Source organism: Chelonoidis abingdonii, chromosome 6 (assembly GCF_003597395.2).
Source record: "Chelonoidis abingdonii isolate Lonesome George chromosome 6, CheloAbing_2.0, whole genome shotgun sequence".
Classification (NCBI taxonomy): domain Eukaryota; kingdom Metazoa; phylum Chordata; order Testudines; family Testudinidae; genus Chelonoidis; species Chelonoidis abingdonii.
This window is the reverse complement of record NC_133774.1, coordinates 52,760,149-52,785,899: the sequence shown is the minus strand read 5'-3', so window position 1 is coordinate 52,785,899 and position 25,751 is coordinate 52,760,149. Positions and strand designations below refer to the sequence as shown.

Below are 25,751 nucleotides of genomic sequence, written 5' to 3'. Positions count from 1 at the left end.
ACCACAAGCTGAATATGAGTCAACAGTGTAACCCTGTTGCAAAAAAAGTGAACATCATTCTGGGATGCATTAGAGTGTTGTAAGCAAGACACAAGAAGTAATTCTTCTCTTCTACTCTGCGCTGGTTAGACCTCAACTGGAGTATTGTGTCCAGTTCTGGGCACCACATTTCAGGAAGGATGTGGACAAACTGGAGAGAGTGCAGAGAAGAACAAAAATGATTAAAGGTCTAGAAAACATGACCTATGAGGGAAGATTGAAAAAACTGGGTTTGTTTAGTCTGGCAAAGAGAAGACTGAGGGGGGGACATGATAACAGTTTTCAAGTATGTAAAAGGTTATTACGAGGAGGAAGAAAAAACGTTTTTTTCTTAACCTCTGAGGATAGGACAAGAAACAATGAGCTTAAATTGCAGTAAAGGAGGCTTAGGTTGGACATTAGGAAAAAAAAATTCTTAACTGGTAGGGTGGTTAAGAACTGGAATAAATTGCCTGGAGAGGTTGTGGAACCTCCATCATTGGGGATTTTTAAGAGCAGGTTAGACAAACCTCTCAGGAATGGTCTAGATAATACCTAGTCCTGCCATGAGTGCAGGGGACTGGAATAGATGACCTCTCAAGGTCCCTTCCTGTCCTATGAGTCTATGATTCTATTTCTGACACTGCCTGGATTACCACTGCTTTGGGTTTTAAGACCCTGGGTAATAGTCCCACTGACAGGAATGGGAGAGGGTAGTGATTTTGAATAAGAGAAAATTCATAAGCTGACAGCCTCTCATCGTGAGACAGGTAAAAAAGTCCCATACTCCTAAATTGCTAGAGTTACTATAAAGTTGCATGTCCCCTATGCTTTTGACTGCCAGGTGCTGGGACTGGATGACAGGGGAATGGATCACTTGATAATTGCTCTGTTCTGTTCATTCCCTCTGGGGCATCTGGCACAGGCCACTGTCACAAGACAGGATACTGGGCTAGATGGACCACTGGTCTGACTCAGTATGACCACTTATATTCTTATGAGAGCTGGCAATACTGCGAACTCAAACTTACATGACAGTAATGTACCAAGTATCACCTCTCCCCATACATAAAATGTGGATTAAAGCCCACAACTTTACAAATAATTTTGTCATGTAACAGTAACCTGAATGTTATAACCAGTTATCCAGCAGCAATGTCTCTCTGGATTCACTTCAGTTCAATACAGACCCACCAGTCCTTTCCTGGGAATGTTGTATACTAATAGCTTGTCACCAATTAGCCTTGACCCTTTGGAGAGGAATAGCCAGGCCACACAGTGGCAAGTAATGAAACTTGTTCCCAACAGAAAGATCACTAATGTCTACACCATCTTAGGTCTTCTTGTCCCAATTTGGTTTCCTGAGCTGAGGACCTAGCATTAACTCCAGTACAGGACAAGAGAAGAACAAACAGTGCACCCCAAATGGGAAACAACTCTATCCTCTCTGTACAATGTCAATAACAGGCTAAATTTTCCACACTAATGTTCATGATGGTGCTTACAGGAAAGTGAACCCCTTGACCCTCATCCAAATGACCTGCTCAGTTAGCAAAGAGGAAACTCCTGCCCAACTACAAAGCTAGCAATCAGTATTTACTTAAATATTTCAATATTTAAAAACATATTTTGGTGGGGGAGGGATGTGAAATTGGACCGAGTACAAATGACTTGAACTAAGTTCTATGCACCACACAAGTACTACCACCTGCAGATCATAAAAAAGGGAATATGTGATGAACAGAGCCAAGCCCAGGCCCTCTACAGCCAGATGAATTTCATTTGGAGTAGAAGCATGCTATCTGTGGATCTTACAAAAAACAGAAAGGAATTATAAAATTGTAGTTATCCAGGAAACCCACCAGAACTATGTATTGCCCTGTGCTGCCTAAAGAGGATCAAGTTGGCTTTGCTAAGATAGCCTGTCAAGCTTGAATTCTAATAGAGAACCCAAACCCATTTCTCTGCCCTCATAAGAACCAATGACTGCTGTTTATATGGGCAAGTTGAGAGTCAGCAGGAAGAAAGATAACATACTACGGAACAGGGAGAGAGGATGTACCTATGCCTCACTGATGCCCATTTTTATTCCTCCACCTCTAAAGCATTGAGCTAGTCACTCTGTGATAGGTGGTCTTCAAATCCACCAATGGTAACTTGGTTCAAAGTGTATCCAATGCAACCCCATTATGTTTATGTATTTGGGAGCTGCCTTTCCCATGCTGCAATCCAGTTTGAGTGGTACCGTTTGTCCCTTCTGGAATGCAAAACCCTACTTATTTCAGTGATCAGATATACCTATTCACAGTATGTCTAGTCACAGAAATAAATCCAATGGAATTTATTTTAATATGGAAATAGATAGGTAGGTGACTTAGGGGGGAAAGATATTTTTATCCCTTTACCAGTCCCCATAGTCCTCCATTCCCGTTGTATTAAGCCTTACGTTGATAATCTGTGTTTCCAAGAAACACATTTTAAATTTTAAATTTCCACTTCAGGGCCTTCAGTAATTGGAACTATTAATTGGATTGTTTACTTGAGCATACTCTTACCTTTAAACTCATTACTCTCAAATTTTGTGACTTGAATCTTGGTCAGGTTGATCATAACTATAAGACTATCTGACAGCTGTTCAACAGTCTATGAGAAATGGATTGGAGATCTCACTACAGGTCCTAGCAGACAAAGTCTACATCAAAATAATCATCATTCTTGACTATGGATACTGAACTAAGCTCTCACACCTATAGGATTATCTTCTTTGACAGCGTTGTGGCACATACGCTGGAGCAGTGTTGGGATCCTTACACAGCTGCTGCTTTTATTACACCTCTCTCTGCAGGTAAATAGGATACTTTAGTTTTCACTGCTGTGAGTAGGGTATCTTTCATAAGCACGCACGCATGCACACACACACACGAGCTACTCTTAAAAATATCTTGCAGTTTCAGCATCTGAGTGACCAGTGCACGAAAACATACATTAATCTTATAAAGATTGATATGAATCAAGGGCTTTTTTGAACCAAAAATTAATCATTTGCTACATGAAAGATTATAGGCTGGGATTTTCAAACAAACGTCAGAGATTTAACCACTCACCTCCCACTGAAGTCAATGGAAGTTGGGCATCCCTCTGAAAATCTTATGGTCAATACAACAGATTTAGTTTTAAACTATGATCACTTGAAAGTATTCTCCCTTGCATTGCACAAGTGGAAAATAAAAAAAGAAAGGCAATCATTAAAATATCCTCAAACTTTCATTTATTCATCCCTCCAATAATAAAGTTGTGTTAACCAATTCAGTAGAAAAGACGGTTACTCACCTTTGTAATTGTTGTTCTTCGAGATGTGTTGCTCATATCCATTCCAGTAGATGTACGTGCCGCGCGTGCACGCTCGTCAGAAGACTTTTACCCTAGCAACTCCGGCGGGCCGGCAGATCGCCCCCTAGAGTGGCGCCACCATGGCGGCTGATATATACTGCCTGCTGCCCGTCCGCTCCTCAGTTCTCTTCCGCTACTCCGACAGTGGAATGGAGGGCGGGTTAGGAATGATATAGCAACACATCTCGAAGAACAACAGTTACAAAGGTAAGTAACCGTCTTCTCATCAGTGTTGCTCATTATCCATTCCAGTAAGTGATTCCAAGCCTTACCTAGGCGGTGGATGTCAGAGTGAGAGCGCACATGTAACACAAGGCGGAGCCGAAGCCGCCGCATCTCTGACTGCGACCAGGCAAATGGAAGCGAAGTATGGATGGAGGAAAGGTTGCTGCCGCTAAGCAGATTCCTGGTATGGCAACGGGCAAAAAGCCGCCGATGAGGCTGGACCCTGTAGAGGCAGCTCACGTGGCCCGGGAGGATATGAGCCCAAAGTCATAACAGGCCCGGATACAGGATGTCACCCGCGAGGAGATCCTCTGAGATGAGACGGGCAACCCCTTGACACGTTCAGCTATCGCAACGAAAAGTTGTGGGGATTTGCGGAACAGCTTGGTTCGCTCTATATAAAAGGCGAGTGCCCTACGAATGTCTAAGGAGTGCAGCTGTTGCTCCCTGTGAGACGAATGGGGCTTCGGGAAGAAGACAGGTAGAAAGATCTCCTGGTTGATGTGAAAGGCCGAGACTACCTTGGGGAGAAAGGCTGGGTGCGGTCTCAGCTGCACCTTGTCCCGGTGGAATACGGTATACGGGGGCTCCACCGTGAGAGCCCTGAGTTCCGACACCCGTCTTGCGGAGGTGATGGCTACCAGGAAAGCAGTCTTCCAGGAGAGATAGAGAAGGGAGCACGTAGCCAACGGTTCAAACGGGGGGGGACATGAGTCGGGCCAAAACCAGGTTCAGGTCCTAGGAGGGGGCGGGGCGGCGAATCTGGGGGTAAAGACGCTCCAGATCCTTAAGGAACCAAGTCACCATTGGGTGAGAAAAGATGGAGCGGCCATCGCTTCCCGGGTGGAAGGTGGAGATGGCCACCAAATGAACCCGGAGAGAGGACACCGCCAGACCTTGCTGCCTGAGGGACCAGAGGTAATCAAGGATATTAGAGATGGAGACCTCGGTGGGGAGGAAGTGCTGTTCCGTGCACCAGCATGTAAAATGCTTCCACTTGGCCGAGTACGTCGCCCTCGTAGAAGGCTTCCTGCTTCCCAGGAGCACCTGCCGCACTGGGGTACAGCAACGCATTTCAGACCGGGTCAGCCATTCAGGAGCCACGCTGTGAGATGCAGCGACTGAAGGTCTGGGTGATCAGGTCCAGGTGAAGAGGCAGGGGAACAGGGTCGGCCGCAGACAGGTCCAGCAACATGGAGAACCAATGCTGCCAGGGCCACGCTGGAGCAATCGTGATCAAGCGGGCCCTGTCCCTGCGCACCTTCAGAAGGACCTTGTGGACTAGCAGAAACGGTGGGAACGCGTAGAACAGATGCGTCGCCCATGGAATAAGGAAGACGTCCGCAACCGAACCCGGTTCAAGACCTTGAAAAGAGCAGAACATCTGACATTTCCTGTTCCCGCGGGACACGAAGAGGTCCATCCGGGGACATCCTCACTTCCAGAAGAGCGCAAAAGCGACGTCCGGGCGAAGGGACCACTCGTGGGAAAGGAAGGATCTGCTCAGATGATCCACCAGCGTGTTCCGAACCCCGGGAGAAAGGATGCGATGAGGTGAATGGAGTGGGCTATGCAGAAGTCCCAAAGCCTCAAGGCCTCCTGACACAGAGGAGGAGACCTCGTGCTGCCCTGCTTGTTCATATAATACATGGTCGTTGTGTTGTCGGTGAATACTGAAACACAGCGGCCTTGGAGCTGCTGATGGAATGTTTGACAAGCAAGGTGGACCGCCCTCAATTCCCGCACGTTGATGTGGAGGGCTAGCTCGTGAGGAGATCAGTGGCCTTGGGTCCGCAGGGTCCCGAGATGGGCCCCCATCCCAGGTCTGATGCATCCATTGTCAGGGACACCGAGGGCTGGAGCGGATGGAATGGGAGCCCCGCACACACCACGGACTGGTCCAGCCACCAATGTAGGGAGTTTAGGACGTCCTGAGGAACTGTGACAATCGTATCCAAAGGACGCCTGGCTGGACGGAGCTGAGCAATGAGCCAGGACTGGAGGGGCCTCAGGCGGAGCCGTGCATAACCCGTGACAAACGTGCAGGCCGCCATGTGGCCCAAGAGAGTCAGGCAAGTACGTATTGAGGTCAAAGGCGCTGCCTGCAACCGTCGGATGACGGCCGTCAAAGCCTGGAACCGCGACAGAGGAAGAACGGCTCTGGCCAGAGTGGAGTCCAGAATGGCGCCGATAAACTCTATCCTCTGAGTGGGGGTTAGAGTTGACTTTTCGGCATTGAGCAGTAGGCCTAGGCTTACGAAAAGTCTCCTGACCATGTGGACGTGTGTGAGGACTTGCTCCTCTGAGGATCCCCGGATCAGCCAGTCGTCAAGGTATGGAAATACATGTACGCGACTGCGGCGAAGGTGGGCGACGACTACAGCCATACACTTGGTGAAAACTCTCGGGGCCGTAGAGAGGCCGAACGGGAGGACTGCGAATTGATAGTGACGGTGGGGCGGGAAGATGGCTATATGGAAGTAGGCGTCCTGCATGTTGAGGGCGGCGTACCAGTCTCCAGGATCCAGGGATGGGATAATGGTCTCCAGGGATACCATACGGAACTTCAACTTTACCAGGTATCTGTTGAGCTCCCGCAGGTCGAGGATAGGCCTGAGGCCTCCCTTGGCCTTGGGGATCAGAAAATATTGGGAATAGAACCCCTTGCCTCGCTCGCTCTCTGGAACCTCCTCTATGGCTCCTTTGGCAAGGAGCGTTTGCACCTCCTGGAGGAGGAGTTGCTCGTGAGAGGGGTCCCTGAAGAGGGACAAAGGGGGGGTATGAAACAAATTGCAGATGGTATCCAAGTTCCAACGTCCGATGTTGGAAAAGGGAGGAGATGGATCCGTGGGAGGAACTGGTACAGCACCCTCGGGCGCACCTTCAAAATGAAGGTTTCGGGCCGGAGGAAGGCTTGGAGGAGCTCTGGTTTTGTCCTCCCTGATTGCCCGATTGTCTACGCTGGCCATTTCTATTCCGTCGCCTGGCGAAGTCTTGCCTTTGCCTGGGCTGGGGATAGGGCCGGTGTTGTTGCTGAGGCCTGAAGGGTCTGCGCTGGGTGACAGATGTATGCATCCCCAACGAACGCATAATGACCCTATTGTCTTTAAGGCTTTGCAGCCGAGGGTTAGTCTTGTCAGAGAACAGGCCCTGGCCCTCAAACGGAAGGTCCTGGATAGTATATTGGAGCTCCGGAGGAAGGCCAGAGACCTGTAGCCAGGAAATGCGGCTCATAGTAACGCCGGAAGCTAGAGTCCTGGCGGCCAAATCTGCGGCGTCCAAAGCTGCCTGCAAGGAAGTTCTCGCGACCTTCTTGCCCTCGTCAAGGACCTCAGAGAACTCCTGACGCGCATCCTGCGGGAGCAGCTCTTTAAATTTGTCCGCCGCCGCCCAGGTGTTATACGTGTAACGGCTAAGTAGAGCCTGTTGGTTGGACACTCGCAGCTGGTGGGTGCCCGCAGAATAGACCTTCCGGCCGAGCAGGTCCATGTGCCTCGCCTCTTTAGACTTGGGGGCCGGGGCCTGCTGACCATGGCATTCCCTCTCGTTCACAGACTGGACGACAAGGGAACACGGGGGCGGGTGAACATACAGATATTCGTAGCCCTTCGAGGGCACCACGTACTTGCGCTCCACTCCGCGAGCAGCGGGGGGAACGGACGCCGGGGACTGTCAGATGCTCGTGGCATTGGGTTGAACGGTCCGAATAAAAGGAAGGGCGACTCGAGCGGGCGCGTCGGCCTACAGTAGGCTCACTACTGGGTCCTCAATCTTGGAGACCTCCTCAGCCTGCAAATTCATGTTTTGTAGAACAACGAACAAGGAGCAGCTAGGGATGTGGAGGACAGCTATGCCGCGCTCCACAGTTCCAACGACCGACACGGCAGTAAGAAGGAACTGAGGAGCAGACGGGCTGGCAGGGGTATATATCAGCTGCCATGGTAGTGCCACTCTAGGGGGCAACCTGCCGGAGTTGCTAGGGTAGAAGTCTTCCGATGAACGTGCACACGCGGCGCGTACACCTACTGGAGTGGATATGAGCAATCACTCGAAGAAGAAATTGAAGTTACTGAAACTATATTTTAAATGTATGTGTATACTTTGGCTCATGCACAATTTGTGTGGGCATGCAAGTGAAGACTGTTTTATACATGCACTTTAATAAATGTAAGAGAGAAAAGCCATGTGTTCTACAAATAGTTTTAATATATAGGATATGGTATATTTTTGGTGTCTCACTTCATGCAACCACTGAGGCCAGTGCACTAAAATATGGAGTACTCTTTGTATTCTGCACTTCATAAGGCAAATGCTGCATCCTCCTCTGAGAATGAGGACAATATCATAGCAGTGGAACTGGCGCAGGTTTACTGCACAAAGAAAGGAGCAGGATTTTGGGAAACTACCCAGGACATTTTCTTAGGGTGTTCCAGAACAGCCATTTAAAATAATAGATTGTGGGTGACATAAAGCAGGGGAAATCAGGATATGCCACTCTGGCTCTTGCTGACTCTGTGGAACAGCATTGCTTCTAATGTATTATCTGGAAGAAGGATTCTTTCCCCTCACCCTTCCAATATGGAAATTCCCAGCACCTATATGAAATACTTGGGCTGGGTATTAAGCATGGGATTTGTGTCTATATGTTTAATAATGCAGAAGAATGGCTCATATTTCCACTTTACCTAAAAGCAAAATATTTGCTTTATTGTATAATCCTCCCTCTACAGATTTACAATTTTGAATATCATGTAGTATTTAAAGTCAATTTACAGAAGCTATAATACATAACTGCTAAATATAACCAAAAGAATAACTGTAGTAGCAACCTTTCCATTTCCATGGAAACACCACTTAGAATACAAGACAGGAAATGTAGGAATATGTTAATGTAATAAACCTATATAAATTCACACACAAAGTGAAATCTACAAAAAGGAAACATAACAAAAAGCACTGATTTTTAAAGATAGCTAGGGGTAGCAGTGTTGGTCGTCTTCTTCTATATTAATCTTCAGACAGTCATTCCAAAAACAACCCTTCCCCCAAATAGCTAATTTTTTAGTAGTATTATCTATTAAAGGAGAACAAACTAAGGCAGTTACAAAAATAAATATGAAAGTGATATATTCCTATGCCAATAGTTTTTCTCCAAAAGATTAAAAATCCACCTAGTTTCCCAAACCACAAATTAAATTCCCATTTGCAAGTTATTTTACTTTCTGTGGCTCAGTCTGTGATAGTGCAGACATGGGTTATGGGCAGCAGTATTCTATGAGAAAACAGCCTATGGAGGAACAGCAAGAGATTTGAGGCTGAACTATAACAGAAAGCCTGAGGGTGAGGTAGGGGAAAGAAGATGAACAGAAACCTCTGACCCTTTCAACCAACTAATCCTTGTGAAGACAGATCTTCCTGTGGAAGCCCGGTTTTAAGAAATCTGCTGTGATGGGCTGTGTCCACAATGCTTGCATATTCAGATGCAATAGTGTCTAATGAAAGAATGCAGGGAACACCAGGTGGTAACTTTGCAAAGCCTGTCTGCTAATGGTGACTCTCTCTCCACTCCAGCCCAGAAGATGGCCATGGCTGTAGTGAAACAGCCTTTTAGTCTCTTTATATAGGGAATTTCTGCAGCCTCATAAGCCTTGATACTTCATCAGGTTAATACCTGACATACTCAGGCACCTAGAGAACAAAAACTGGCTCTGTTTCCCCAACAGTTTCTAATCTGTGAAAGTACACTTTCAGGGCACTCCTGAAGTCCAAGATATGCAATGTCTTTGCTTTTCCTCATTTAGGACAGGAAAACTGGCGACCTGGTTAGGTAAAAGAGAAGTAGGATTTGAACAAAAACAGGACAGGTACAAAGGGCCACCTTGTGGCTACTGAAGACCAAATATGGAGGACTACAGGAAAGTACTGAGGGCTCTCCTATTCATCTCACAGAGGCGATTCCTACTTACCTTCAGGAACTGCAATTACCACATGATTAGCACAATTACCACAACTGTGCAGTTATTCAGGTAAATGGCCACATATGCACAGATATACATAATCTGTGCATACAGTTTCATAAATACAAGTTGGGTGCCAATTTGTATGCACCAATCTTTGAGATCAGGCCCTAAAGACACATTCAGAACCAAAAATTAGACAAATTCAAATTTTCAAACAAGTGTTGGGAAGCATATCAGTTTCATTACTGAATCCAACCACTGCTAATATTTCAGAAAGTAAACACTACTGTGTAATATTATAAGTAATGAGCCCAATTTTTCAAAACATATCCAAGGCTGCCTACAGGACATATTTAGAATACAGTTAGGTCCAATCCATACTACAAATTGTAGTAGTATTGTACAAGATCATGGGACATCCATGTTTTTATTATTTACTATTTATATATTAGCAGGGCCATAATTAGGTTAGACAACATGGTGACAACCACCATACCAACACACACTAAATGGACAGTTCCTGCCCTAGAAAGCCCTGATCATGAAAGACCCCTGCAAGGGGACAGAACCGTCCAACTACCGGCCAATAACCTGCCTCCCCACAACATGGAAAGTCCTATCAGACATCATAGCTGCCAAGCTACAGGACCACATGGGCCAGTACATGAGCACAGCTCAGAAGGGCATTGGGAACAACACCAGAGGCTCAAACACCAGTTGCTCATAGATAGAGCAAGTCGCCAAGACTCAAGGTCTAGACAGACCAATCTGAGCACAGCCTGGATTGACTACAGGAAAGCCTATGACTCAATGCCGCACACGTGGATCTGTGAATGTCTGGCGCTATACAAAGTCAACAGGACACTAAGGACCTTCCTCAAGAACTCAATGGGACTATGGAAGACAACACTAGAAGTCAACTCAAGGCAGCTTGCACAAGTGGCCATCAAGTGTGGCATATACCAAGGTGATGCACTGCCCCTGCTGCTGTTCTGCATAGGCTTAAACCCCCTCAGCCAGCTAGTTCAGACAGGAAGCAACAGCTTCCAAGAAGCTCCCTCCTTTCTGTCCCTCTCCTCTGCTTTGTGGAAAGGGGGTACAGAGTGGGGGAGGGTGCAGGAGCAGGGGGACATCCTAATATCAGCATCCCTCTCCTCATGGACTGAACAGAGACACTGGATTTATGGCTTGCTACAACAACCTATAACCCACTAACAATCCTCCTTGCTGTCTTCTCACCTCCTCCCCGCCTTCCTTTTCTCCTTACGACTGGAGTGGTGTCAACAGGCCACTTCACCTTGAATGTTCCCTTGAAATATGTGTTAACTACTTATGCTAAACAAACTGTTCCACCTTGTATTTAGCTCCAACTCTCTGAGTACATTTCCCAGACCTGAAGAAGAGCTCTATATAAGCTTGAAAGTTGTCTCACTCACCAACAGAAGTTGGTCCAGTAAAAGATATTACAGTAGAACCTCAGAGTTACAAACATCAGAGTTAAGAACTGACCAGTGAACCACACACTTCATTTGAAACTGGAAGTATGCAATCAAGCAACAACAGAGACAAAACAAACAAAAAAAAACGCAAATACGGTACGTGTTAAACGTAAACTTCTAAAAAAAATAAAAGGTAAAGTTTAAAAAAAATTGACAAGGTAAGAAAACTGTTTCTGTGCTTGTTTCATTTAAATTAAGATGGTTAAAAGCAGCAGTCTTCTTCTGCATAGTAAAGTTTCAAAGCTATATTAAATCAATGTTCAGTCATAAACTTTTGAAAGAACCACCATGACGTTTTGTTCAGAGTTACGTACAACCTCCATTTCTCATGTGTTCATAACCCTGAGGTTCTATAATATTTCACATACCATGTCTCTCTAATAAAAAGGTTGGTACTGTGACAGACCCAGACAAGTGCGGCACAGGAGTCTGGTAGAGGGCAAATATACTGGTCACTGGATGAGTAGTTTTCTGTTCCCTGAGTGACCAGAGCAGGGGCTGAACTAGAGTAATCAGGAACCTGGTAGAACCAATTAAGACAGGCAGGATAATTAAGACACCTGGAGCCAATTAAGAAACTGCTAGAATCAATCAGGACAGGCCAGCTAATCAGGCACATGAGTTTAAAAAGGACCTCACTTCAGTTTGTGGTGTGCATGTGAGGAGCTGGGAGCAAGAGGCACGAGGAGCTGAGAGTGAGAAGACATATTGCTGGAAAACTGAGGAGTGCAAGCATTATCAGGTACCAGGAGAAAGGTCCTCTGGTGAGGATAAAGAAGGTGTTGGGAGGAGGCCATGGGGAAGTAGTCCAGGGAGTTGTAGCTGTTGTGCAGCTGTACCAGGAGGCACTCTGGACAGCTGTAGTCCACAGGGCCCTGGGCTGGAACCCGGAGTAGAGGGTGGGCCCAGGTTCCCCCAAAACCTCCCAACTTCTGATCAAACACATGAGGAATTGACCTGGACTATGGCTTCAACCAGAGGGGAAGGTCTCGGGGCTGTTTCCTGACCCACATGGTGAATCTGTGAGGTGAGCAAATCCAACAATAAGCGCAAGACTCACCAAGATAGAGGAGGAACTTTGTCACAGTACGTTCAGCTACCTTTATGCAGGAAGCCAAAAAGTATCTTTAAAACTTTCTCTAAATGGAATGTTGTTACCAATGCAATAAATAACATACCTTACAAATTTCCATTTCCCGTCAACAAAGGCTTATTCGGTTGATTAATAACACAATTTGACCTTAGGTTTCTAAGTATGAGAAAACAGGTAGGAAAAAGACAGCTAATAGCTATTTTGATGTTTCAACTCCAATTAACATCTAGTAAGGTAACATTGTTTTCTAAATTCCTTAGATTGCTTGGGATGAAAGTGTATCATGTGATATGTTGTTCCTTCCAACTATGAAAACAATGAGATATAAAAATGCAACATTTTTATACAATGAAATTATTGCTGAGAGACTACAGAGACCCCTTTTCTCCCTAACTCTAAAAGGTACTCAAATGCCACAGTAATAGGCACTGTAGAAGAGTTTATATAGAAGTGACCTCCTCAAAGGAATATGTTATTTTTGAAATTTAAATTCAAATGGCTTCAGCAATCTGACCTTTTTGCACTGTGTGAGAGAGAACCAAAAAGAGAGGAAGAAATGGGGTGATGGGGGGGCAGGAATCACAGCAGGATGTTTTCTAGAATCTATTACAGCTACAAAATACAAAAATTTAGGGTTTGTTAATATTCTTACATCTTTATTCAGCACTGTTCTTTAAACAAATCTGACATTTTGTGCAAGTTGAACTGGAATGACTAATAAATGAGGTAAGGCTCAAGGACAACACACAAAATATGTGGGACAAAATTTTCAAACTTGACTGTCTACAGTTAGACACCATTGTACTTGGCATGATGTTCAGATATGCTGAGCATTTCCCGCTACCATTCACTTCAGTGCAAATAGCAACTGCCTACCATCTTTAAAAATTAAGCCAGAAAGATTCTGTTTAAAGATTCAGACTTTAGGCATTCAAGTTTAGACATTTTGGTCAGATGTTTTATCGAGGGGTAAGAAACCAGAAAGTGGATAATTCATTTAAAAATAACATAATTTTGAAAAATATAATTGCATATGTAGCCCCAAGTTAAATAATGAAACTGTAATCAGCAGTGCAAAAACTGTACTACAGAAATTCCATTCCACCCCCAGAACATAAAAAGTTCTGACAGATTACCTGGTAAAAATACCATCCACAATTCCAACTATGGACTCCTCTGCAGGAACATAGGAACCAATCTGTGCCATGATCGTGATCAGTGCAACTTGTTTTATATAGGAGCTTTTTCCACCCATGTTGGGTCCAGTAATTATCATTACCCTTTCTTTGTCACTCTGGAAAACGCAAAACAGCTGTTAAATATACACCCTTGAAATGGACTGCTTATTTAACTGACAGTATGTTTTACAATGATGTATGTATGAGATGTATATACAAAGGGTATGTTCTCAGTATTTAATATGCCTTCTACATAATAAAGTTATTTTTCTGAGGGGAATAAGCAGCAGCTTAAAAAGAAAATTTACTTCTAATAATTCTTTGAAGAAACCATTTAATAGGATATCCACTTTTGTTACTCCATGTACAGTGTGACACTAGTGGGAATTCCCCTAATTTCATAAGAATGTTGACGCTGTGCTTGAAAAGGTTGTATTTTCTAATATGATTAGAAATTTATCCTTCCATCTCCACACTACATTACTACAGTAATAATGGTGCAAAACACTATGTTTTACAAACCACTACTGCAGCATTAGAATGGCCATACTGGGTCAGACCAATGGTCTATCTAACTCGGTATCCTATCTTTCGACAGCGGCCAGTGCCAGATGTTTCAGAAGAAATGAAAAGAGCAATACAATCATTATGTGGTCCAGCCCCTGCTTCTGGCAGTCATAGGTTTAGGGACATCAAGTGCAGGGGTTACGTCCCTGACCATCTTGGCTAACAGCCACTGATGGATCTATCCTCCATGAACTTATCCAATTCTTTTTTGAACCCAGCTACACTTTTGGCCTTCACAACCACTCTTGGCAATGAATTCCTCAGGATGACCGTGCGTTGTGTGAAGTAATATTTCCTTTTGTTTGTTTTAAACCTGCTGCCTATTAATTTCATTGGGTGACCTATGGCTCTTGTGTTATGCCCAGGGGTAAATAACACTTCCTTGTTTACTTTCTCCATACCATTCATGATTTCATAGACCTCTACCATATTCTTTCAAGATGAGCAGTCCCAGTCTTTTTAATCTCTCCTTATATGGAAGCTGTTCCATACCTCTATTTTTGTTGCTCTTCTCTGTATGTTTTCCAATTTTTTTTTTTTATTTTTTTTTTTTTTTTGAGATAGGTGACCAAAACTATACCCAATATTCCAGGGGTGAACGTACCATGGATTTATATAGTTGCATTATGGTATTTTCTGGCTTATTATCTATTCCTATCCTAATGGTTCCTAATATTCTATTAGTTTTTTGACTGCCACTGCACACTGAGTGGATGTTTTCAGAGAACTATCCACAATTACTCCAAGATCTTTCTTGAGTGGTAACAGCTAATTTAGAATGCATAATATTGTATGTCTAGTTGGGATGATTTTTCCAAATTTTGCACTTATCAACACTGAATTTCATTTGCCATTTTGTTGCCTATCACCCCGTTTTGTGAGATCCCTTTGTAACTTTTCACAATCAGCTTTGGACTTAATGATCTTGAGTAATTTTGTATTGTCTACAAATTTTGCCACTTCACTGTTTACCCCTTTTTCTAGATCATGTATGAATATGTTGAAGAGCATTGGTCCCAGTACAAATCCTTGAGGACCACACTATTTATCTCTCTTCACTATGAAAACAGACTGTTTATTCCTACCCTTTATTTCTATCTTTTAACCCATTGCTAACCCATGAGAGGACCTTCTCTTTTTATCCGTCACTGCTTACTTTGCTTAAGAGCCTTTGGTGTGGGACCTTGTCAAAGGCTTTCTGAAAGTGCAAGTACACTATATCCACTGGTTCACCCTGTTCCACATTCTTATTGACACATTCAAAAGAAATCTAACAGATGGCTGAGAAATGATTTCACTTTACAAAACCGTGTTGACTCTTCCACAACATATTGTGTTCATCTATGTGTCAGATAATTCTCTTCTTTACTATAGTTTCAATCAATTTGCCTGGTACTGATGTTAGGTTTACTGATCTGTTATTGTCAGGATCAATGCTGGAGCCTATTTTAAAAATCTGCAATTTCATATTTGAGTTCCTTCAGAACTCTTGGGTGAATACCATCTGGGTCTTGTGACTTATTTCTGTTTAATTTATCAATTTGTTCCAAAATCTCCTTTACTGACACCTCAATCTGGGATAGGTCCTTAGATCTGTCACCTAAAAGAATGGCTCAGGTGTGGGAATCTCCCCTACATCCTCTGCAGTGAACACCAATGCAAAGAATTCATTCATTTTTCTGCAACGGCCTTGTCTTTCTTGAATGTACCTTTAGCACCTTGATCATCCTGTGGCCCCAATGACTGTTTGGCAGACTTTCTGCTTCCAATGTACTTTAAAAAAACCAACAACCTTTGCAGTTAGTTTGTGTCTGGCTAAATTGTTCTTCAAAGTTCTTTTTTGGACTGCCCAATTATACTTTTACACTTGACTTGCCAGAGTTTATGCTCCTTTCTGATTTCCTCAGTAGGATCTGACTTCCAATTTTTTTACAGGATACCTTTTTGCCTCTAACCGTCTCCATTACTCTGCTGTTTAGCCATAGTGGCATTTGTATAATTTGTTTGTTTGTTTTTTTAATTTAGGGAATACATGTCGTCTGAGCCTCTATCATCATGTTTTCAAACAGTTTCAAATGCAGTTTGCAGGCATTTACTGTTCCTTTTAATTTTCATTTCTATAGCTTCCTCATTTTTTTGTAGTTCCTCTTTCTGAAGTTAAAAGCTACTGTGGTGGGTTTCTTTGGTACTCCCCCGCCCCTCTCAAGGATGTTACATTTAATTATATTATTTCTGAGTGGTTCAGCTATAGTCACCTCCTGGACCAGATACTGTGCACCACTTAGGACTAATTCAAGAATTGCCACCACCCCCCTTGTGGGATCCAGGACTAGCTGCTTCAAGAAGCAGTCATTCATGGTGTCTAGAAATTTTACCACTGTATCCCATCCTGAGGTGACATATCCAGTCAATATGGGGATTTTATTGGGGGGGGGGGGAGGGGTTGTGTGTGTGTTTGTTATCTCCCTGAGCATTTCACAGTCACCATCACCATCCTGGTCAGGTGGTCGATAGCATATTCCTATTGCTATATTTATTATTATTCAAGCATGGAATTTCTATCCATTGAAATGTGATTCATTTAAGATTTTTACCATATTTGACTCTATGCTTTCTTTCACATAAAGTCCCATTCCCCCACCTACAAGACCTACTCTATCATTCTTATATATTGTGTACCCTGACAGGACTGCATCCCATCATCATCATTCCACCAAGTTTCTGGGATGCCTATTATATCAATATCCTTGTTTAATACCAGGCAAGTTCACCCATCTTAGTATTTAAACTTCTAGAATGTGTAAACTAGAATTTATCAAATGTATCAATATTTAGTTGTCTGCCTTCATGTGATACAACTGAAGGGGACTTTTTTTTTTTTATTTGGCAGTTTCTCTTCAGTTTCTACGTGTACTTCATCAAGTTCTATCCCTTCCTCTATACTAAGACCTAAAGTAGCCCTTTTAATATAGCCCTTTTAATAAACCTTTCCCTAAGGAATGCCTCTGCCCAATCTATCTACTCCTCTGCATCTCTCATCTTTCCCCCAGCCCTTATTTGGAGTGACTACTGTACAACACTAATATTTTTTCTTTCACAAGGACTACCCTGACAACACTTTAAAAGTTGTTACAAATGTACCAATATTAACTGCCAATATTTTTACGTATTCAGTTTTATAACTTGGTCAGTATTTTAAAGTGTGTCCAGTGATTAACACAGACTTAATTCCTCTCTTAATAAAGAGTATAGAATTCTCATAAATAATCCAAATTAAAAATAGAAATTAAATGATATCCCTGTTTCTGTACATGAAAAAAGAATCATAGTACTTATAGGACTCCCATCATCATCATATCTGACGACCACCACTCAAATATTTTAAAATGGATCTCTCCATTTTCTTCAAATATGTTTTGAAGTAATAAAACCAACTTTTAGGTTTGAAGTCCTATCATAAACTTGATACATAAGAAGAATAGTTCATGAACATTTTTAAGAGGAGATCAAAGGAGAAGACACATTCATGATATGGTCCTGATAGAAAGGCTCTAGCAATAGTTTCAGGCAGGTAAAAACACAGTTGAAGGCATTTCTGCAGGCATAGTCTCCTGATAATTCAAACTGTTTTATTTGAAATAGAAGCATTTTGATGAACTAGGTTCCGACCCACCATCCACAGAAAAGTAGAGAGAGCTGAAAACAACATTAGAATCAACACTGATTATGCCAATATCACCTGGATTTTATCTATTGTTTCTGTATTAGTTGCTAAATTATAACATTAGAACATGGCTAACAGAAAAATGTAAGATGATTATTGAATAAAATGCCAGATTTTTTGGAAATACCTTTTGTAATTAGTTCTGAGTTGCAGAAGAATTTTTTAATGTTCATTTTGCACTGAAGCAACATACAACACTTTTATATTAACATTCTATAATAGATTTGAAAAATAATTCATATGTAAATGTATGCAATACAAAGCAGAATATATTTTACCATAGCAACAGCTCCATATCAACACCTACAATAAACATAGAAAAATAAAGTATGCAAAGGCAGCTGATGTTCAGAAGTAGGTTGAAAGTATTTATTTCTGTTTGTACAAAGCAGAAGTGTAATATTACAAAAAAAAATTTAGGTGAATATTTAGTGGCAAGGATTAAAAGACCTTGTAATTCCTGAGATTTTAGTTTCTCAGAACTTAACATGCCCCTTCCCCCAGGCAAAATCATAAGATACGTTTCTCAGAAATATCCATATAAAATAAAAATATTATTATTTTTCTGCATTAGCTGTATGTTAATACAAATATTTTGTAATAATGCTTATGTTCCTTAGAATGACCACTTAAATTCCAGTTTTCCCAACCCTAATCATACTGCCTTTTGAGGTCACCTCTTCAATTTCTTTGTGCCATTAGTCTAAATGATGCTGTAGAAGTGTGCAACTGACTGTTTGAAATCAGAAAAATGATGATAATCAAGCAATGTGGTAAAACAGATGTGGACATGGGTTCAAGAGAGGTCTTTTGAAATGCAAGCAAGCTGCCATCTGTATAATTAAATTATTTATTTAATTTCCTGGACTAGAAGCAAATTCTAGAATCCTTCCTTTGACTAACATTCAATCCCTCATTATAGCCCCATACTTACCGATAGGTTGGTGCTGTTTGGAACATACTGATCTTGTTCTCCTAGCAATACATCAATCACAGGATGTCTGCCTTTTTTAATAATTATTCTTTTCCCTTTATCTTGCACAACTGGTCTGCACAAAGAAGTAGATGTCAGTACACTGTTCATTACATTTAATTATTTAGGAATATCATGATGAAATCTTAGGGAAGGTATTCTAAACAGCATCCAGATATCTTTTCAATAAACCATAAACAGATGAAAAATGAATTCTAGTGCAGAGTTGTGCAGAATCCATGATTCTCACACAGACAGCAGATGTGTGGGCTTGTGGGACTTTTAAAAAGAGATGTGAAACATTATGAGATGCAGATAAAATTATGGGATGGAGAAAACTGCATCCTGGCACACTGAAACCATGTTCCCAGTCACTCCTGCTCAACTCATTTGCTCCCACAAAGCACTGCAAACCATTCCCAAAATACACTGCACTAGATGGTGGCGAGTTGCACAGTGGGATAGTTACCCATGGTGCACTACCCTGTGGATTGATGCAAGAGCTTCTAGTGAGGATATGCATCACCAACACAAGGAATGTAAAGAGGACATGCAAAAACGATTTAATTACTGCGGTGACTGTATGTTAATGTAACTTGGGCCTGGTCTAACCTACAGAATTAGGTTGACATAAGGCAGCTTATGCTGACTTAACTCTGTAAGCGTCTACACTAAAACATCCCTCCCACTACATTCACTCAATCTCTACGAGAGGGACAGCGCTTAAGTTGATGTAGATAGGTCAACACAGTGTCTGCGCAGACAGTGCCTTGCTTACATCACCTGTTGCCACCTAGTGCTGACAGCTGGAGCCCTGCTGCCCCGGGGCTGACAGGCGGGGCAGCGGGGCTACAGCTGTCAGCCCTGGGGCGGATGAGGGGATTACAGTGGATGAGAAGCTGGATATGAGTCAGCAGGGTGCTCTTGTTGCCAAGAATGACAACGGCGCATTGGGCCGTATTAGTAGGAGCACTGCCAGCAGATCGAAGAAAGTGATTATTCCCCTCTATTCAGCACTGGTGAGGCCACCCGTGGGGTACTGCATCCAGTTTTGGTCCCTCCCACTACAGAAGGGATGTGGACAAATTGGAGAGAGGCCAGCGGAGGACAACGAAAATGATTAAGGGGCTGAGGCACATGACTTATGAGGAGAGGCTGAGGGAACTGGGGTTATTTAGTCTGCAGAAAAGAAAAGTGAGGGGGGATTTGATAGCAGCCTTCAACTACCAGAAAGGGGTCCAAAAAGGATGGAGCTTGGTTGTTCTCAGTGGTGGTAGATGACAGAACAAGAAGCAATGAGCTCAAGTTGCAGTGAGGGAGGTCTAGATTGGATATTAGGAAACACTATTTCACTAGAGGGTGGTGAAGCACTGGAATGGGTTACACCTAGGGAGGTGGTAGAATGTCCACCCTTAGAGGTTTTTAAGGCCCAGCTTGACAAAGCCTGGGCTGGGAGGATTTCATTGGTGTTGATTCTGCTTTGAGCAGGGGATTGGACTAGATGACCTCCGGAGGTCTCTTCCAACCCTAATATTCTATGATGAGGCTCCGGTTATCAGTACCCCACAATGCCTGACTTAAGTTAGTGCAAGCGCACCTGATAAATATCTGCACCAACGGAAGGAGCATAGTGTGGACACGAAGAGACAATTTAATTCCTGTGGTGGCTGTAACTCGATCTAACTTAAATTGATTTAATTTTGTAGTGTAGACTTGCCCTCAGGATGACACAGATTGTTTAGCACAGGGATCGGCAACGTCTGGCATGCAGCCCACCAGGGTAAGCCCCCTAGCGGGCCGGGCTGGTTTGTTTACCTGCCGCGCCCACAGGTTCACTGCTGCAGGCCAATGGGGGCTCCAAAAAGCCACGGCCGGCATATCTCTTGTCCCGCACCGCTTTCCACAGCCTCCATTGGCCTGGAGAGACAAAGGAGCCAGTGGGAGCCGCAGTCGGCCGAACCTGTGGACATGGCAAGTAAACAAACCATCCAAAACAAACTGCTTGCCAAAAGTTGCCAATCCCTGGTTTAGCATGAGGAGTTAACGCTGTAAAAGACCACTCAAGGTGAAGTGAGCAATTAACACCTCTGTAGTCGTAGGAGAAAGAACATTCATACACATCTAACAAAATATTAACAGTCCAAAAAACACTGTAATAGCCTTTCAACTACCAAGAAGAGTTCAGAGAGAGTAGTGAATGAGCTTCTCTATTATGCTAGATATTTTCATAGGGATTATTCATAAATGCTGATTCATAGCTTGACAATGTATTTTCAAATTATTGTAAAAATTTTAAATTTTAAAAAAGTAAATCTGCCTAACAAATATGACACACTATTTTAGAAAATTTAATTCACTCTCTATATTTTCTAGTCATTCACTGAAGTCATTGAAGTTTTTTAAAATTAAATAATTTACGGTGGAATGCAATAAAGTATCTCTATACCAACATTTCTTAAAATTCTGCAAATTTACAGTTTGTGAATATAGAAACACAAGATAGACATTATATCCAAAATATTCAAACTCAGAAATACTAAAGTGAGTTAATATGAAGGTCCAAATTCCAAACTCTCTTTCAGTAGCCCTCAAAAATTAATTATTGACATCTTCCCTGTGGGTTAACACATTAGAGAATTGTTGTAATTCCTTCTGAAGCTTAACTGATAGGCCTGCTCCCTGCCAGTTTAAAAGCTCTAGCCACTGTTTAATATTTGATGAATTATTTAAAGTCCCCACAGTGAATTAATCAGATCTTAGTTTGTTTTCTCATCTGAGTATACAGGAGTAAGATACCAATTCTCTGTAGACCTTGACCAAGATAAGCAAAGTTCTCAAAGATCCAAAAGTGATCAACATTAGAGACAGTTCACTTCACTTACACGACACACATTTAAATACACTTCCAAAGGGCTCTTTTTCCTAAAGCAATTTTGTGATAGCTTGCAGGTGAAGCCAGCTCACGGTTTATTCATTTACCTATAATTTATTGCAGTTTAACAATATTAAGTAAAATATATTTTAATTGTTTAATATATCCAACTGTTATGATATCTCACAATAGCATTATTATTTATTCCTTCAGTATGACTAGGGAAAGTAGTCTATTGAAATGATTTCAAATGTATACCGAATTCTAATTGTAGAATATGTTTAAAATATTTTGGAAATCAAGTTAAATTATGTAACAGAAAATTATTTAGCTAAATACATTTTTGTTTTACTGTTAGTTGTTTCCACTAAGCTTTGCATGTATTTTTGCATAGGAAAGGCATTTGAGAAAAGTTTTATGTGGGTATACAAACCATAAGCCATCAACAGAAGGAAAAATTTGTAGGCTGATAAATATTAGGACTAATAGTTTGGAACACTTAAAGCTCTCATATAATCTGTGGAAATTGTTATCAGCAAAAAAAAATTTTTTAATAGAAATGTTAGTACTAAAAAGAGAGATCAATTTCTTTTGTATTCTAAATATAATAAAACAGAACTATAAGAGTTATAAGAATTATAAGAACAAGTGAACAAAGTTCTCTCTCTTCATATTTACTCAGCTTTACACCTAAGTCCCCTCTAAGCTGTGCAGCAGGCTATAAAGGGGCTCACAGGAGTGCAGCAACAGGGGCCTGGTGGGGAGGGGAGCAAGTTGGGGCATGCAGGCCAGGGCTGCTGTTGGCCTCTTCCCTGGTCCAGGAGCTCCTGCCAGCAGAGACAGGGCCCCAGCCCCAGGACTGCTGCAGGTGGGGAGAGGGCTGGGAAGACTCCTCTGGCCCCAGCTCCAGAGCTGCTGCCTGCAGGGAGGGGTCTGGGTGGAGTCCTCTGATCCTAACCCCAGGGCAGCCTGCACCCCAAATTTCTCATCCCCGGCCCCACCCCAGAGCCCACACCGCCAGCTGGAGCCCTCATCCCACACCTCTGCCCCAGTCCTGAGCCCCCTCTCACACCCCAAACCCCTCAACCCTGGCCCCACCTCAGAGTCTGCACCCCCAGCCAGAGCCCTCACCTCCCTGCACCCCAAGCCCTACCCTCTGCCCTCTCCCACACCTCAAACCCCTCATCCTGGCCCACCCCAGAGCCCACACCCCAGCCCTGAGCCCCCTCCCAAACTCCAAACCCCTCGGCTACACCCCTGCCGCATATCACCTCCATATTGGTTCACAAACAAAATTCATTCTGCACATGGATGTAAAAGATTTGCAGGAACACTGCTTTACACCAATATTGAAATCTTTAGCACAGGTGTTATTTGGTATGTCAGCAGAGGACTATTAAATTGAAAGAGACTGAAAATTGATCAACACTGCAGACATTTCAGGACCTACTCCCTGGAAGCATAAAGCTTTGGCTCCAATCCCTACACAGATTTAAACAAGTTTAATTTGACACACTGTGAACACTTCATTTGAAGACAATGGAACTATGCACGTATGAGTAAATTGTTGTTGATAAAACGCAAGTCTTTCTAAAAACCTTTTTGTCTTTGCATTATGTAATTTACATGGTGAACTCATCAGGGTTGAGACCATGCATTAGTCTTCATTTGTAAAACAATGCTGAAACTTATAGCCCAGCAACATATTTGTCAGTACATTTTACTGTTCTAAGTATGTCAGATCAAAGCTTATTTTAATATTCTGCCTTTTAAATCAATAAACAACAGTTTAAAACTGATTACCTGCAATAGGCTCCTTGTTTAGCAACCTTGGCCAATGAGAAAATGCAGTCAACAGTTGCTAGGTGACTAATCGCCTTCAACACAGAGTGATAATATTCACTAAAATGACTATAGATGTATAGAAGGGAGAAAATAATGAATTAAATAAATAAAATAAACAATTTCATATGAATCCACATGTATTGTCAAAATATAGCCTTTGCGTGGCTTTCACGAGGCTCTTATGGTATTAAAATTGCACTAAAATCAGATCTCCCAGCAGTCTGTCAAACTTATAATGTGAGAACTCAATCTTAATCATGATGAACTTCATATTCATAGTGTAACCCGGTATTTTTTCTGCACATTAAAAGGAAGGCAAAACGAAATTAATTAGCTAGTATATAAAGGATCTGCAGCTGATCCCTGCTGCCTAATGGACTCTACAAAAATGTTCCTGTTTATCACAGTGGCTGACTGAACTCTGTCACTCACTTCAACTATAAGTTATTGTAAGAAAAAAATAAAACAAGTGCCCTGACACAGGGGCTCTCCAGAGTCTCTTACAAAACGAGGTTCTTCACCATGGAAAGTTCGTAATTTCATTTCCCTTTCTGAGTACAGTTCCTTCAACACGTGTGAAGTTAACAGAGGCAAAAGACAAAGTTTCCAGTAGACTCACTCCCTTAGCCTTAATATATTTCTGCCTTTTCCTGTTACCTTTAAATTTTCCTACTGTAAATTAATTATCTACAGTTCTACTTGTAAAGTTGGAAACATAAGGGAAATATAAAACAGGGTAACTCTGATTTTCCCATCTCTATACTGCTCTAGCAACAATTAGTGGGAAATTCACCAACGTGGAACTCAAAAAATTAAAAATGGATCATAAAAGAAAATATCTAAACTCCACAGATGAAACCAAAGTTAAGAGGCTTAAGGCAAAAAGGATGTGAATCCAATCACTGTCCAAAGAGGTTTAAGCCAAAAAGTTGGAAGAATAACTTTTAAACTAGGGCTGTCAATTAATTGCAGTTAACTCACACGATTTAATCAAAAAAATTAATCATGATTAAAAAGTTAATCGCGATTAATCACAGCTTTAATTGGGCTGTTAAACAATAGAATACCAATTAAAATTTATTAAATATTTTGAATTTTTTTATATTTTCATACATATTCTATTCTGTGTTGCAACTGATATCCAAGTTTTTTATTCAAATATTTGCACTGTAAAAATGATAAACAAAAGAAATAGTAATTTTCAATTCACCTGATACAAGTACTGTAATGCAATCCCTTTGTTGTGAAATTTACAAAAACTTAGATTTTTTTTTGTTACATAACTGCACTCAAGAAACAAAACAATGCAAAACTTCAGCGCCTGCCAGTCCACTCAGTCCTACTTTTTGTTCAGCCAATTGCCAAGACAAACAAGTTTGTTCACATTTAGAGAAGATAATACTTCCCTCTTCTTATTTACATCACCAGAAAGTGAGAACAGGCATTTGCATGACACTTTTGTATATGCTAAACATTCATGTGCCCCTTCATGCTTCAGCCACCATTCCAATGGACATGCTTATGACGCTTGTTAAGAAAAGAATATGTTAAATGTGTGACTGACTCCTTGCGGGATAACTGTATATCCCCTGCTCTGCATTACCCGCATTTTGCCATATATTTCATGTTATAGCAGTCTCGGATGATGACCCAGCACATGATGTACATTTTAAGAACACTTTCACTGCTGATTTGACAAAATGCAAAGAAGTTACCAATGTGAGATTTCTAAAGATAGCTACAGCACTCGACCCAAGGTTTAAGAATCTGAAGTGCCTTTCAAAATCTGAGAGGGATGAGGTGCGGAGTATGCTTTCAGAAGTCTTAAAAGAGAAACACTCTGATGCAGAAACTACAGAACTCGAACCACCAAAAAAGAAAATCAGCCTTCTGCTAGTGGCATCTGACTCAGATGATGAAAAAAACACTGCTTTGGACTGTTTTCAAGCAGAACCTGTCATCAGCATGGACGCATGTCCCCTGGAATGTTGGTTGAAGCATGAAGAGACATGAATCTCTAGCACATCTGGCACATAAATATCTTGCGATGCTGGCTATAACAGTGCCATGAGAACACCTGTTCTCACTTTCAGGTGACTGTAAGTAAGAAGCAGGCAGCATTATCTCCCATCAAACCATTTGTCTTAGCGATTGACTGAACAAGAAGTAGAACTGAGTGGACCTGCAGGTTCTGAAGTTTTACATTGTTTTGTTTTTGAATGCAGTGATATAAGGAAAAAAAAAAAATGGGATCGATGTGCGCGGCTCGCCATGTCGATTCCGGAACTCCCGTTGGGTTGGTGGAGTTCCGAATCGATGTAAGCGCGCTCAGGGATCGATATATCGCGTCTAGATGAGACGCGATATATCGATCCCGAGCAATCGATGTAACGCGCCGATACAGCGC

General features: G+C 42.3%; 1 protein-coding gene across 1 annotated transcript in view; it reads right to left on the bottom strand.

Annotated features, from left to right (window-relative positions):
• Positions 1-25,751, bottom strand: part of MSH3 (mutS homolog 3) — a 177,753-nt gene that overhangs the window by 36,217 nt on the left and 115,785 nt on the right. The window contains exons 17-19 of the mRNA XM_075067487.1: positions 23,303-23,421; positions 18,589-18,703; positions 13,322-13,479 (exon numbers count right to left, since the gene is read on the bottom strand). Of these exons, the coding sequence (XP_074923588.1) occupies positions 13,322-13,479; positions 18,589-18,703; positions 23,303-23,421 (392 nt within the window). The remainder of the gene's footprint in view (positions 1-13,321; positions 13,480-18,588; positions 18,704-23,302; positions 23,422-25,751) is intronic.